We start from the raw sequence: 16450 nt of genomic DNA on the forward strand, positions 1-16450 counted from the left end.
GGAAAGAGTCTCCTAAGACTGTATCCACCTTTTCCAGCCCACCGGAGCACCGGAAAGCTGAACTAATTTATGCAGGAAAAGTCATCAACTGCCGAGACGAATCGAATTTACTGTAAGTTCGCTCATCTCTAATAATGTCCAAAGGAGCAGCTAACCCTGGTACAGGTAACGAGTACAGAACATGTAATACCTCCCTGTACTGTAGGGGGCGCTACCAGACATCAGTCAGTGCATAATACAAGTGTTTTACCAGTGAATGCCCATTCTGATTGGTCGGTTCTTCCGGCCATTGACACGTTTCACAGATCTGGACTGTCTGTAGCATTGTATGTTGAGTCTGGTTTCACGTTACAATGGTCCAGGAAAGTCCATTATATGTAAAGAATATTGTAATCTGAGTCCATTGTAAGTTGAGGGATCACCGTATATAAACCCTTTGGTAGCCAAATACACAGCCTCTATAATGCCCTTAGTTCCAATAATGGGGGTGCGAAAAACCACCAAACCCTTCTGGTTTTCGGTTCATTGGCTTTTTAACTCCTAATTAATCTTATCCTTACCCAAAAATGTAGCAGGCTCCAATAATAAGAAAAGGTGTGCAGAAAGAGTACACACATAAGTAACAATGCTGTGATATAAAATACATATAAATATACCCCCAATAAGAGCAGGAAGCCTATATATACCTGGCACGTCAGTAAACGTCTCTCCGAGCACCAACAGGCGGAAGGGCAGCCCCTGGTCTTTTAGTTTCATCATAATTTTGAAGAAAGTCTCTGGATCTTTATCGTGTTCCCTATATGAAAGGAAAAAGAAAATATGTTTACTCGGGAAGATAAAAAAAACACACGAGGGACATGGCCGAGGTTCTATTCTAAGGATATCATTTTTGGGTTTTGGGGGCCGGAGGTATTTCAAAAGCATTTAATGCTTTGCCCCGTGGCCCTGGCTCTTCACCGCTCCAGTGCGGAGAAGGTTATGAGTATTCTTTAGCTGGAAGCCATTGTCTTCTGATCATTGCACAATCTAGGTTTTTCCATGGTGCATGTTCAAGTTGAAGAGTTCACGCGGTCATCGCGGCTGATGCTCAGATAACGTAACGCTTGTTTTTCCATTCAGAGGAGCTTTTCTCTCCAGGTAATACAAGGTTTAGATCTTCCTTGGAACATCACGGCTCCGCGTCTTCCATGCTCTTGGCTACGGTTAGCAAATTGAGAAATGTTGGGGGGGAGAAAGAGTTTGAGAAACAGAAGTTTGGTCAAATTATCAGCAAAGACATTACGGCCGCCCAGTGGATGTGATATTACAATCTAGATTTCCGAGCAGGTTAAAAGGAAAATTGAGGCTAAAATGCAGTTAGAGATAAATGTCTGCAGCTGCGGGGGGTTCGGTTGCTGATCTTGTTGGGGGGAATGGCACAAAAAATCAGAGGGAAAATATTGTAACGGTGGTTTTACAATCCTGCAAACAATTTTAATAATTGCCATAACTCACAGAACCTCGCAAACCTCTGCTCCCATTTATTTCCCCAGTGAAATAGTCAAGAGCACAGACAGACATTCGGTATCAAAAAGTCACTACCCATTAACTCTGAAGACAAAACCAGTGAAGAATTGACTTTAGGAGAACAGACTTGGACATTATATGTGGATGAACTTTTCAAGACAGATAATGGGTATCATTTGTACATTCAAAACAGAAGGGTTTTCAACCTACAGTAAATTCAGTTTTTACAAAAAACAGGATTATTGTGGAGAGAAATTCACGATATTAAAACCCATTCCGAATTATCGGTGGTTTGGAAAATGGTGACCAGGGATGGACGTGTCTATCATATCTAGTGTTTCTTTTGTGAGGAGGTACATTGTTGATGCACAGACAGCCATGTACGAATCAGAAAAACCTTGTGTAAAAGTTGTTTTTAGCGGCATCCGCTACCAAACTGTGCCATCTTCATTCATTTTTACAGTACACTATCCTCAGAAAGTAGAGAATTGTCTTCTTGCTCCCCCCCACACTAACCAGCTGTACTGACTAGTAGTGCGGGGGATGCTGATCAGTTTGATGCCTACCATGCCCGGATCTGCGGTTCCGTTCGTCCAAAATCTTTGTTTTTCTGTATATGCTAATTAGGTGCTAACTGGCACAGGCCGGGATTACAGGCACTGGGCCGGGCCGCAGCGCAGCTAAACTCATCAATATTCCTCCCCGTTTGTCCGAAATCTTTGTTTTTCTGTATATGCTAATTAGGTGCTAACTGGCACAGGCCGGGATTACAGGCACCGATGCCGGGCCGCAGCGCAGCTAAACTCATCAATATTCCTCCCCTCCCTCGAACTCTCCCTCTTCTACCCGCTATGTAATGAAGAGGGAGAGGTGGAGGGAGGGAAGGAATATTGTTGAGTTGGGCGGCGCTGCGACCCAGCACTGACGTCAGAGTGCCAGTAACCCCGGCCTGTGCCAGTTAGCACCTAATTAGCATACACAGAAAAACAGATTTTGAACGAACGGCAGGGCAGATCCGGGCACATTAGGCATCAAGCTGATCAGCGCCCCCTGCACTACCAGCCAGTAGCGCTGGTTAGTGCGAGGGGAAGCAAGCTGACAGTTTTCCTTTAAGTCCCATCAAGCCTTTTTGACCAAACTGTTCTCCCCTTTACTTAAAGCTCAACACCAGTGATGGCTCAGGTGGGAGGATATATCTTTATGTGCCGCCAACCAAGCCGCCCAAACCCAAATGACTTTCTAAGACTATGGTTCTATGGATCTAGGGTTCTCAATCTATGGATTTAGCGGAAGTCCCATAGACTTGAATAGAGTTGCCATCACTTGAAATGCACTTTTAAATTTGAGCTTAAAGGGATTGTCCTATCCCACTGCGTCAATTTTCCAGCCAGTTTCTGCCTGTCTGTGGCAGCAGGAGGTGGTTTAAAAAGCAGGAAGCAACTGAAATGGGGAAGTTATGGAATTTGTGTAACTTCCATTGACTATAATGGGAGTTACATACCTGGCGTAGCTTCCTGAGCTATGCTGTTTACATAATTCCCAGAGTTATACTCCCAGTGTTGCTCCGAGGGCTAAGCTATTTGCGCAACCTCCATTAAAGTCAATAGGAGTTACACAAATTGCGAAACTCCCAACTTTTCGGACTAAAATTTTTTAATTTAGGTGAAACTTTCTGAGCATTAATTATTATTATTGTTTTTAATCAAACGCAATACTTGTATATGGAAATTAATTGAACCCATGTACAAATATGTAAGTAAGCCCTCCATTACATAATGCATTGTGTATCGGGGCCGGATTTATCCATTTATCTTTTTCAATAACAACATGACACTTAAATGGGCACTGTCAGATCAAAAAAATTAAAGACCTTTTGTAATATGGTTGTTTAAATTTTTTTTTATATTTAATCAAGAAAATGGCTCCTGAAAATCCCACCACTAGGGGTCCCCATACCTACTTATACACTAACCAGTCCTGCAGCAGCATCAGACTTGTCCATGAGTCATAGACAAGGCTGCCAGAGCAGACCCACCAATCACCTCCTCACGCCTCCTTCCCCCGAGAGGATTTCTAACACGGTGAGCTAATGAAAAGAGGTATTTTTATTATAAATATGTGATATGTGAGGCATAAAAAAAACATGTACATGGTACTGAGTAACATATTATTACTATTTTTTTGTGTGTGTGGGTACACTTTAAACACTTTTTAATAAAACAAAAACAAAAATCCAATCAAGCTATCCTTCCATATCATTGCTATGGCTGAAAGTCACCTTGACTCATGAATATTAAAAAACCCCAAACAAATATCAACGTCAAACAACAAGCAAAAAAAAGTTCTACAAAACTTGCAACAAACTTTCTTCTTGTTGAAGGTCAAGTGCTGCATAAACACTCCGCCACAAAACACCTACGAAAATCTCTGGCTCTGCTGGGTTTTACATTGCGCTCCTTAGGTGAGGTATTAGCAAAGCTTATTTCTTCCCATTTCCTCAGCTTTATTTGCTCAGTCCCCTGTGATCAAACTGATTTCCATGATGTGGCTCTTCTTAGTTTTTAATACCCGTTTTGCTTGTCATATAGACACAAGCATTTGCTATGAAATAATGAAACCGTTTCAAAGACAAGGGAAAATAAGTCGAAAGAAGTAAACTTGCGCTTTTATTTATTTATTTATTTTAATTAACTGATACATGGCCCAGTATAAATATAAATATAAATATATATATATATATATATATATATATATATATATATATATATATATAATCATGGAAAATAAGGTTAATTAACATAAAAATCTCACTAGCGGAGATGCAGGGTTTTCACGTATTCGCCGGGATGCAGTAAGTGGCTTGATTTGCCGGTAATGACCCAGTTCTTCTAATGAGTAACATTAACCCCTGGCTGGAGCTGTCCGGGACTTAATTGTCAACTAAAGCTGAAATAGGAGTTTGCCGACGTGCAGGTATGTGGTATATTAGCTCATTGTATGTCTACCCTTTTAATAAATAAATCTGTTGCCAGGGCAACAAGGACACAGGCGATACCACCTCCCTGTTTTTTTCCTCATTTCTGAAAGAAGTGGAATATTTTTTTTTCACACCAAGAGTTTGCAGGAAAAGGCTCATAGAGAAATCTTAAAGGAAGGTTGAATTTTTTTTTAGAAATGAATACGTAATCAAATAAGTAAATAAATAATTTATTAATTAAATAAATAATTAAATAGATAGATAAATAAATTAGTAAATGAAGTACATAAATAAATGAATAAATAAGAAAAACAAAATGTCTGCCTGTTGTACATTAAAGGGATACTTTGTTGGAAAACAAATGTTTTCAAATCAACTGGTGCCAGAAAGTTACACACATTAGTAAATTACTTCTATTAAAAAATAGTCTGGGACCGACCAGGGGGACAGAGAGAGTGAGCCCCAAACTGACCCTAAAACTGCTCTCCTAGTTGCCCATCCACCCTAACCGGTGGATCGACAACTGGGCGCCAGTCCCTTCCTGAACTAAAGTGCTGGGGCCTAATAAAAACAAATACTACTAAATAGTTGGTCACAAACCAGAAACATAACGGGAAACATAGAACTCTATAAAAGATTAAGTTCAGAGGACACAGATCAGTGAGCAGCACAGAGGACACGATCAGCGGACATGAACAGAGGACACTATAGATCCGTGGTCGTGAACAGAGGACACTATAGATCAGTAGTCATGTACAGAACTCCAAAGATCTGAAATCAAGAACTAATAAAAATAGAGTTCAAAACACCAGACAGGAAAATGGATAAGTCAATAGACTTTAGGAACAGACAGGAATATAGCATAATCCCCCAGAAGACACCAAGTTTCCATGGACTAGAAACAGGGATCTATCGCTAATCAGGAATATTCGCATTTCCTATGCAAAACCTCCAGTAGACAAAAAGTCCCCATGGACAGGTAATAGGAATGCCAGATACACAGGATATATTTATAGAACACTGTTCACACTGAACACAAGACAGAAATCGCAATCCCTCAGGAAACCTCCAGTAGACAGGATTGTCCCCATGGAGCAGAAACAGGGTGGCCTAACATAGGACACTGTTCACACTGGACACACAAACTGGACACTCCACTCCACTATAGGAGTAGCCATTAATAATAAATCCAAATACACTACTGGCCAGCGGCACACTCCACAGTGTGGTCAGGATGCTGGCCCACTAGGAAAACAGAAATATAAAACACAGAAATTCACATAAATGGATACAAGAGAAAACAGTGTGAACATACACATAGCAGAAAGGATAAACAAATCCTAAAACCAACAATACAAACACATCTTAAAATCCACTAAGAGCATGCCACCTTAACATGGCTAAACAAAAAAATACAAAGTGCTTGCTAAAACAGAGATAGTAGATTAAAAACTGAAAAATAAGTATTTCACCCGAAGCCTCCATTAGCAGCATAGCCAGCATGATAGCAGCTAGACATCAGGAAGTCCATATGAAGTATCACCAGCCCAGAGGCTAGACTGGGCTGACATTAAATAGACACACCCTAAAGGCTATTGGCTAACAGAGGCTGAGGCTGAAAGAGCCAGAGAAACTATTCCCTGACCAGGAAACATAAAACTGTTCACACACAAACAATCCAAAAGTTGTTTGTGAACACAGACCAGGACAGACATGATAAAATCTTACCCCTTCTAGCTGCTGTATGCTCCAGAGGAAGTTGTGTGGTTCTTTCCAGTCTGACCACAGTGCTCTCTACTGACACCTCTGTCTGTGCCAGGAACTGTCCAGAGCAGGATTGGTTTGTTATAGGGATTTGCTCCTACTTTGGACAGTTCCTGACATGGACAGAGGTGTCAGCAGTGAGCACTGTGGCCAGACTGGAAAGAACTACTCAACTTCCTCTGAAGCATACAACAGCTGATAAGTACTGGAAGGATCAAGCTATCTTTTCCGACGTTTTGCCCAGCCTAGTGATCATGGGTTTAGAAGGAAGTGAGGACTCCTCTGACAGAATCAAGCACCATGTCTGGACCCTCACCCCCAACAACATAATTTGTTCGGGGAGAGTCGAGAGTTTCCCATATATGTTAGACAATATCATCCCTGGAGCGAAAAGTGGCTATTACTACACAGTGGTGTTATTACCGGAGTACAGCATTACAGCATTCACATTGACTGAGACCTCGTCCACACTACTGACATTTAGCCAGTGGAATTCTGCTGTCTGAATGTCAGCTTGCAGCAGGCACCGCCGTTTACTTCAGCAGTAGGACTGCACAGACATTGCCGTTTCCATAAAGGGCAATGTAGTCCAGGCAGAAATCCGCCCAATAAATTAACATGTTCATTCTTTGAATGGATGTACTTTCCGCCTGCGAAATTCCGCTGCGGTGATTCAGCAGTCTAAATAGAGCAGCAGAATCCCATTGAAAACAAGTGGCATTCCGCAGTGGAATTCGGCCGACGGAATGTCCACAGTGTGGTTGAGCCCTTAAAGATTACTCTGCCTCTAGACATCATATCCCCTATAAGGGGATAGGATGTCTGATCGCAGGGGTCCCATCGCTGGGAATCTGCAATCTCCCTTCTGCACCCAGCGTTCGTTTAGAGCGTCGGGTGCAGCACCGGAGGCTTGTGCCGCCACTGCCAAACCCCCTCAATGCAAGTCTATGGGAGGGGGCGTGACGGCCGTGATGTCACAAGAGGGGTGTAACCGTGACGTCACGAGCCTCCGCCCCACATTGCCAGAAATCCGCCACGGAGTGAAGTTGAATTTCATCTATCTAATGTCGATGGGCACCTCCTGACTCTCCCCCATGGCACGTGTCAGAAGAAGATGTCAGGCATGTCATCCATCATCACCACACTCATTTTTTCATAATCAAACCATTCTACAGATGTTTTTTGAGGGACGCAAACTGATCTAACATTTGTTACCAATTCAGCTGACAGACGACCAATGTTTTTGACTGGAATACCCCTTAGTGATTATTATTTTCTCTAATACCACCTTAAAGATAATTTTCCTCCCATGCACCCAATAAGCAGGCAGCGATCACTATGCACCAATCAGACAAACTGTCCAATGGGTTCCAACCTATGGCTGCCCAGTTTCTGTTGGTGTCCTAGCACTAGGTTTCACATAGCTATAGAGTCTTGTATGGGTAGATTTGAGACGGTGCTTGTCATTTACCGGCTAAATAGATCTAAAAAAAATAGGGACCAGGGAACATACTGGAATTACTCAATGTCAATTTTATAGACGGACGCACTTCTATGGCACATCGATACATTAGTTATACATTAGTTTCATACACAGTCCTTGGCATCCAGGTGAAAACCATGCTTTTGAAACACAGTACCGGGGCTGTGACATGTATACCAGGGGTTAACCTGTAAATATGTATCAGGATATTTAAGGCATAGTGTTCTAAATTATGGAGAAAATCTTTGATCCCGGAAAACCATAAGTCCCAAGTATTCTGGCTAATAGATAACATACCTGTATCTGAAATGCAGATCTTGGGGGATAGTGGAAATATCCAGTAGAAGGATTGTAGATTTATATTCAAAGCAGAGATGAGGTACAATCTTATAACGGTATCAGAAATAAATATGTCTTCCATTAGTCATTAATATTGTCTTTGGCAGATCTAGAAAGTCATGTAGGGACAAGGCACCTCGTCTATGGTGGTGCATACAGCATATGTACAGTCATGACCGTAAAAGTTGGCATCCCCGAAATTTTTCAAGAAAATGAAGTATTTCTCAAAGAAAAGGATTGCAGTAACACATGTTTTACTATACACATGTTTATTCCCTTTGTTTGTATTGGAACTAAACCAAAAAAAGGGAGGGAAAAAAAGCAAATTGGACATAACGTCACACCAAACTCCAAAAATGGGCTGGACAAAATTATTGGCACCCTTAACTTAATATTTGGTTGCACACCCTTTGGAACAAATAACTGAAATCAATCACTTCCTATAACCATCAATAAGCTTCTTACACCTCTCAGCCGGAATGTTGGACCACTCTTCCTTTGCAAACTGCTCCAGGTCTCTCTTATTGGAAGAATCCAAATAGAGGAGGACGGCACCAGGATCAGGTGCGCCGTGCTCGAGGATCAGATGAATCCAATGATAGAAAGAAAGGATCCCGGCACTGGCGACTTAGATGCAGGTAAAGGTTTATTTACACGTATGCATGTTACAAAGACGCGTTTCGCCAGTAATAGCCTTTCTAAATCGATTGAGAAAGACTATTACTGCGGAAACGCGTCTTTGTAACGTGCATACGTGTAAATAAACCTGTACCTGCATCTAAGTCGCCAGTGCCGGGATCCTTTCTTTCTATCTCTTATTGGAAGGGCGCCTTTTACCAACAGCAATTTTATGATCTCTCCACAGGTGATCAATGGGATTTAGATCTGGACTCATTGCTGGACTCTCCAGCGCTTTGTTGCCATCCATTTCTGGGGGCTTTTTGATGTATGTTTGGGGTCATGGCCCTGCTGGAAGACCCAAGATCTCAGACACAAACCCAGCTTTCTGACAGTGGGCTGTACAGTGTGACCCAAAATCCGTTGGTAATCCTCAGATTTCATGATGCCTTGTACACATTCAAGGCCCCCAGTGCAAGAGGCAGAAAAACAACCCCAAATCATCATTGAACCTCCACCATATTTCACTGTAGATACTGTGTTCTTTCCATTTTCGGTAAACAGTAGAATGATGTGCTTTACAAAAAAGCTCTATCTTGGTCTCATCTGTCCACAAGACGTTTTCCCAGAAGGATTTTGGCTTACTCAAGTTAATTTTGGTAAAATATATTCATGCTTTTATTTATGTCTCTGTGTCAACGGTGGGGTCCTCCTGAGACTCCTGCCATAGCATTTCATTTCATTTAAAAGTCGACAGATAGTTCACGCTAACACTCATGCTCCCTGATCCTGCAGGACAGCTTGAATATCTTTGGAACTTGTTTGGGGCTGCTTATCACCATCCGGACCATCCTGCGTTGACACCTTTCATCAATTTTTCACTTTCGTCCACGCCCGGGGAGATTAGCTACAGTGCCATGGGTTGCAAACTTCTTGATAATGTTGCGCACTGAGGACAAAGGCAAATCTAGATCTCTGGAGATGGACTTGTAACCTTGAGATTGTTGATATTTTTCCACAATTTTGGTTTCCAAGTCCTCAGACAGTTCTCTTCTCCTCTTTCTGTTGTCTATGCTTAGTGTGGCCCACACAGACACACAATGCAAAGACTAAGTGATCTTCTCTCCTTTTTATCTGCTTTTAGGTGTGAATTTTATGTTGCCCACACCTGTTACTTGCCCCAGGTGAGTTTAAAGGAGCATCACATGCTTGAAACAATCTTATGTTTCCACAATTTTGAAAGTTTGCCAATAATTTTGTCCAGACCATTTTTGGAGTTTGGTGACATTATGTCCAATTTGCTTTTTTTTCTCCCTTTTTTGGTTTAGTTCCAATACACACAAAGGGAATAAACATGTGTATAGCAAAACATGTGTTACTGCAATCTTTTTCTGTGAGAAATACTTCTAATTTCAGGGGTGCCAACATTTACAGCCATGACTGTATAAACTACATGGGAGCTATAAAAGGAAGGTAAAAAAAAAAATGGTATAGTATGTTATCTCACATAAGTAAGTTCCCCCCTCACATTTTTGTAAGTATTTTTTACAAACACTGAAGAATTGACACCATTATTTTCCAGCACTGCCTTAAAGGGGTAGTCTACCCCTTGACATCTTATCCCTATTCAAAGGATAGGGGATAAGATGTCGGATCGCTGGGGTCCCTCCGCTCCCTGCTGCACCCGGCGTTCATTTAGTGCGTCGTGTGCAGCGCCGTAGGCTCGTGACGTCAAGACCACGCCCCCTTAATGCAAGTCTATGGGAGGGGTCCTGACAGCCGTCATTCCCCCTCCCATAAACTTGCATTGAGGGGTCGTGGCCGACACGTCATGAGCCCTCGCCCTGCATCGCCAGTTGTCCGGCACGGAGCAAAGTTTGCTCCGTGCACCGGATGTCTAGGGTGCCGCAGCCGAGATTGCGGGGGTCCCCAGCGATCAGACATCTTATCCTATCCGATGGATATGGGATAATATGTCTGGAGACGGAGTAACCCTTTAAGCTTCTTGGGCATTGAGTTGACTAGGGCTTCACAGGTTGTCACTGGAGTCCTCCTCCACTCCTCTATGACAACATCAAAGAGCTGGTGGATGTTAGAGACCTGCCCCCCCCCCCCCCCCACACACCTTCTGTCTGAGGATGTCCTGCAGATGCTCAATAAGGTTTAGGTCTGGAGACATGCTCGGCCAGTCCATCACCTTTACCCCCAGCTTCTTTAGAAGGCAGTGGTTATCTTGTAGGTTTATTTGGGAATGTTCTCATGTGTGAATACTGTCCTATGGCCCAGTCTCTGAAGAGAGGGGATTATGCTCTGCTTCAGTATGTCACAGTACATGTTGGCATTCATGGTTCCCTCAATAAACTGTAGCTCCCCAGTGCCAGCAGCGCTCATGTAGGCCCAGACCATGACACTCCCACCACCATGCTTGAGAGTAAGCAAGACACATGCCTTTATAATCCTCACTTGGTTCCCGACACACACACTTGACACCATCTGAACCAAAAAGCTTTATGTTGGACTCAGCGGACCACATCACATGGTTCCAGTAATCCATGTCCTTAGTCTACTTGTCTTTAGCAAACTGTTTGTGGGCTTTCTTGTGCATCATCTTTAAAAGAGGCTTCGTTCTGGGACGACAGCCATGTAGACCGATTTTATGCGTATGGTCTGAGCACTGACAGGCTTACCCAGTCACCTCTGCAGCAATGCTGGCTGCACTCATATGTTTATTTCCCAAAGACAACCTCTGGATATGACGCTGAGGACATTCACTAAACTTCTTTGGTAAACCATGGTGAGGTCTGTTCTAAGTGGAACCTATCCTGTGAAATCGCTGTATGGTCTTGCCCACCATACTGCAGCTTAGTTTCAGGGTCTTAAGCTTCTTATAAACTTTGGTTAACACAGATGCATTTAGTAAGCGTCTGCTGTATGGATTGGGAAGCAGGTCTAGCACAGCCACTGGAAGCTCCTCTGTGTCCTGTAGGTACTGTGACGAAAACGGTAGAGGAATACTAGGCCATCTTTATGCAGGGCAACAATTCTTTTTTTCAGATCCTTAGAAGAGTTCTTTTTCATGAGGTGCCATGTTGAACTTCTAGGGTCCAGTATTGAATCGTGAGAGCAGTTGCACCAAATTTAAGACACCTGCTCCTTATTCACACCTGAGACCATGTAACACTACCAAGTCACATGGCAACAGTGAGGGAAAATGGCTAATTGGGCCCAATTTGGACTTTTCAACTTAGGGGTGTACTCACTTTTTTTTGCCAAGGTTTAGACATTAAAGGGGTAGTCCAGTGGTGAAAAACGTATCCCCTATCCTAAGGCCAGGGGCCAGGCTCTCTGGCTAGATAGCGGGTGTCGACCACCGCACGAAGCGGCAGCCGACACGCCCCCTCAATACATCTCTATGGCAGAGGCGGAGATTGCCGAAAGCCGGCAGCGCTTCGGCTCTGCCATAGAGTTGTATTGAGGGGGCGTGTCAGCCGCCGCTTCGTGTGGAGGTCGACACGCCCCCTTCCAGCGGTAGGACCCCCGCAATCTCAAACTTATCCCCTGTCCTTAGGATAGGGGATAAGTTGTTCACCACTGCGTTCACCACTGGACTACTCCTTTAATGGTTGTTTGTTGAGTTATTTTGAGGGGACACAACATTAAAAACTGTTATACAGGCCGTGCACTCACCACTTTACATTGTAGCAAAGTTCCATTTACTAAATAAATTTGAAATCGTTTTTGCCATCATCTTCTAGTCATTGTTCTAAAAAAATTATAAATAAAAATTATAAATAAATAGTAGGTGGGTTTTCCTTCTTTTTTTGGGTAGCTTATATATATAGGAAGAGTTTTTTTTATTTAATCATTCATTCACTTATTTTTGTTAGGTATATACATTTGCAGCAGGAGCAGGTAATAGGTGGAGCAATATAACGTGAAACCTCTCTAAACCTATCTAAAGTTTTGAGCATGACTAAGGGTGTGTAGTGCATTAGAAACGTGCCACACCTTCTGTCTACTGTATGATGTCTTGTACCTGTTACATGGATAACAGAAAGAGAAAGCTTTTTAAACTGCATGAAACCACACTGGACTTCCTTGTTATAAAGGGTTTGCCTGAACTTACCCTACACTCAGGTATAACAGCCGATGCGTTTTGAGTTCTGAAGGAGAAACAGAGTATTACATCAACCAAGTAATTCATAGATGGGACTATTTGATTATACCCACTTTGATGTCCATTTGCCCTGTAGGACATATAGAAAAAGGTTGACGAAATGAGGTACGTGTTAGAAAAATATATTCTTTTTTTCCCCATGTAAATACAGTATAAATGGTGCTAAGGTCACAAACTCCTAATTTGCCCGGTCACCGAAGAGTAAATTCCGCCTCGTGATCTTATAAAGATAACAGGAATACAGTGCGGATGTGATATTGGACAACAGCCCCTATTAGTTCTCGTTCTCCCCATGAATTCATAATTGATTTAATTAATATCTAATAAGAAAAGAATCGGATTTTGTGTAATACAGCATGCATACTTCATTAGTTTTCTCCATCTCAAAGCCATTCGCATCCTATTTGAATATCCTTTCATTTCACTGGGAAAAAGTGCAAGTGTTTTGAAGTTTATTGAAAACATGATGCCTTTAAGATGTATCCGTAGAGAGCTTTTGTAGTATTCACTAAAGAAAATCCACTTTGTTCTCCGAGATCCACACATTGCATTACTAGATGAATTTTTTAAACCATTTTGCATATTGATAAAAACAGTGACAGACCATATATAGGATTTGTAATGTGAACATTTAACGTACAACATGTGAATCGACTGTGGAAAAGAAAGAAATTAAATAATCATTAGATAGTTGACTTCCCCATTGGAGAAATAAAACTATATATATATATATATATATATATATATATTCCTGTTACATTTCACTACCGTATTCTTTGTTGCACCCTATGCATGCATTCTTTATGCTGACATTTTTAACCCAGTAATTACCAGTGTACTTTGGCTCTTTGGCACACCCTAGGAAGAAAAAAAAAACGCAGTGTGTGCGTTGCGGGCCATGAAGAGGTATGTCTTCAATCTGGTAAAGTTTAATGGCTGGGAAACGACCTGCCCCCTTAGGTCACATAACCCCTCCCCCCTATTTACTAGCTCGCGGTGCCTTTAGTTTTGGTGCCCTGTATGCTACTAGAGCATGCAATGACTAAGGATCTGAGGATCCAAAATGCGTCGGAGTTGATGTCCTAGCATGCTGTAGTCTGTTAGATGACCCAATAAAGTGTTTCTCCTGGATATTGTCCTTTTTAATTGTATGCGGGTGTTGAATCTCCAGTTTCGGAAACCTCCGGGTTTCATGTCTATGGGAGGGGGCGTGCCGGCCGTCACATCCCCAGTCCTGGAAACCCAGAGGTTTCTGGAACTGGAGATTCAGCACCCGCATACAATGCGGGTGCTGCAGCGAGATTGCGGGAGGTCTTAGCAGAAGGATAAAATGTTTTTGTCCGGAATACCCCTTTAAGTACACATTATTGTTGAGCATCTTCAGGGAGCTCTGTCGCACAGTCCGTTCTAGCAACAAAAAACGGACACCAACGAGATCAGACGGGTTCCATTGACTATAAATCGGGTTCCCGTCAGGTTGTTTTGCAGGAGTTTTATCTCCACTAAAGTCTTGTAATTTGTCCGGATTAAGTAAACAGAGCTCAAAGCTAAAGTGAATCTCAGCTAAGAGTTGGTGCTCAGGTTCCAGTATATGTATACATCCAATGAAAATAGGTACAATACCTCAAAATAACACAAAAGAAAGCTTACACACTATACATAATGTCCAAAGAAATAAGCTTAACCAAATCACAACCAACATTATATACAAAGTTCAAAGTCCTGGAAAAAGCAGAGGCGAAACACGTTGGAGGGTGCGATGGGGGAGCCGGTCACACCACACATGCTGCATTGGGATAATTATTCAACATAGTCTGAATACAACTTTCTATTATACCGCCAGTACTTCTATTGATCATTTGAATGCCATGCACTTTTGTACGCTATGGTGCAATACCCTGACTATGATGCACTTTACTTACTAACTAGCTGCTACTGCCCATTATAGTGTAATACTGTGATTGTGATGCTCTTTATATATTCATATGCTGTCTCTAGCTAGGGGATTATAACTCCCAACAGTGAATATACTGTTTTGAGAGGCATTATAGAGTACAAACTTTCATTAGTTGGTGCATTAGCATCTAATTAACCCCTTGTTGCTGCTATCAAAGTTTGACTTATGTTATTTGATCATGCACATTTGATTTGATATGAAATTATTGGCTCCCCTACTGATTTTAAAGGATAGGGGATAAGTTGTCTGACCGCGGGGGTCCCGCGGACTCCCGCAATCTTGGGCACCCATCTCTTTGAACTGCACGCCACCCTGCCAGCTCACAAACTGCCAGGTGACGACCACGGGGCCGGAGTATCGTGACGTCACGACTCCGCCCCCGTGTGACGTCAGGATAGGGGATAAGATGTCTTAGGGCCAGAATACCCCTTTAATGTTGTCTATTTGTGTAAATGTTTTTATGGGTAATTTTTGGGTGTAACTTTAATTATGTCTAACAAAATTTTAACTTTGTATATTATGTTGTTGTGATTTGAACATCCAGAATATGTATGCCATAAAAGCTTATATCATATGAAAATAGAAGAAACTAGAAGCCCTCTCTAAGGCACAAGACCTGTGAGGATCCATGCGCCACCCATAAACTTGCAAGCGCTCTTCCTGCTTCTGAGGTACACCTAAACATTTGTAAACCTTCTTTGTAAAAGTTCCTAAAGGTCTGGACGTTGCCCGTTGCTGGGTTATCCAGGGAAAAACTTTTTTTTATGTATCAACTGGCTCCAGAAAGTTAAACAGATTTGTAAATTACTTCTATTAAAAAATCTTAATCCTTTCAGTACTTATGAGCTTCTGAAGTTAAGGTTGTTCTTTTCTAAGTGCTCTCTGATGACACGTGTCTCGGGAACCACCCAGTTTAGAAGCAAATCCCCATAGCAAACCTCTTTTAAACTGGGCGGTTCCCGAGACACGTGTCATCAGGGAGCACCTAGACAGAAAAGGACAACCTTAACTTCAGAAGCTCATAAGTACTGAAAAGATTAAGATTTTTTAAAAGAAGTAATTTACAAATCTGTTTAACTTTCTGGAGCCAGTTTCTGGAGCCAGCCTACAAAGGTTGCCAATCAAAACTTCTATCAGGTCATTCATTGAGCGCAACCTACACTTACTGCCCCAATGCCAGTGATGGGTATCTTGACTCCTGACCTTACTGACGTTCCTTTTTGTATCACCCAAAAACTTTTGCAACTTTCAACCAACTTTTAGTTTCTTCCCCCAAGTCCTGGACAGGCTCGTTCCCTTCCTACCGCTATAATCAAACCAATAACGCTCCATACAAAGACAACGCAGAACGCTCTCCCTCTATGATGCACCGGAATCTTTTTTATTACGTAATTTACATACGCCAATTTACATTTAAAAAAAAATAAAAAATGAAATAAAAATATGAAAATAAATGAACTAAAAATGCTTTTTCTACTAAGGCATTTACATAAATCAGATGACAAAGTATCCTAACATTAAAGGGCAGGAGTTCAATCCTTCATATTTGCATAGACTCCGGATACTTGTGGAAGATCCTTGCTGTGTGAGGATTCTAATGGGCTTAGAACAGTGAATTTTTTAAGAAAC

At 42.0% G+C, this 16450-nt stretch overlaps 1 protein-coding gene across 8 annotated transcripts in view; it reads right to left on the reverse strand.

Moving 5' to 3' along the window:
* The window catches only part of GTDC1 (glycosyltransferase like domain containing 1), a 261163-nt gene that overhangs the window by 71191 nt on the left and 173522 nt on the right, over positions 1-16450 (reverse strand). For all 8 annotated transcript variants that reach the window (XR_008847077.1, XR_008847075.1, XR_008847076.1 and 5 more), the window contains one exon: positions 687-796. Coding sequence is in view for 3 of the 8 variants with exons in the window: in XM_056535015.1 (XP_056390990.1) it covers positions 687-796 (110 nt within the window). In the remaining 5 variants the exon portion in view is untranslated. The remainder of the gene's footprint in view (positions 1-686; positions 797-16450) is intronic.

Source organism: Hyla sarda, chromosome 8 (assembly GCF_029499605.1).
Source record: "Hyla sarda isolate aHylSar1 chromosome 8, aHylSar1.hap1, whole genome shotgun sequence".
In the NCBI taxonomy this organism is placed as follows: Eukaryota; Metazoa; Chordata; class Amphibia; order Anura; family Hylidae; genus Hyla; species Hyla sarda.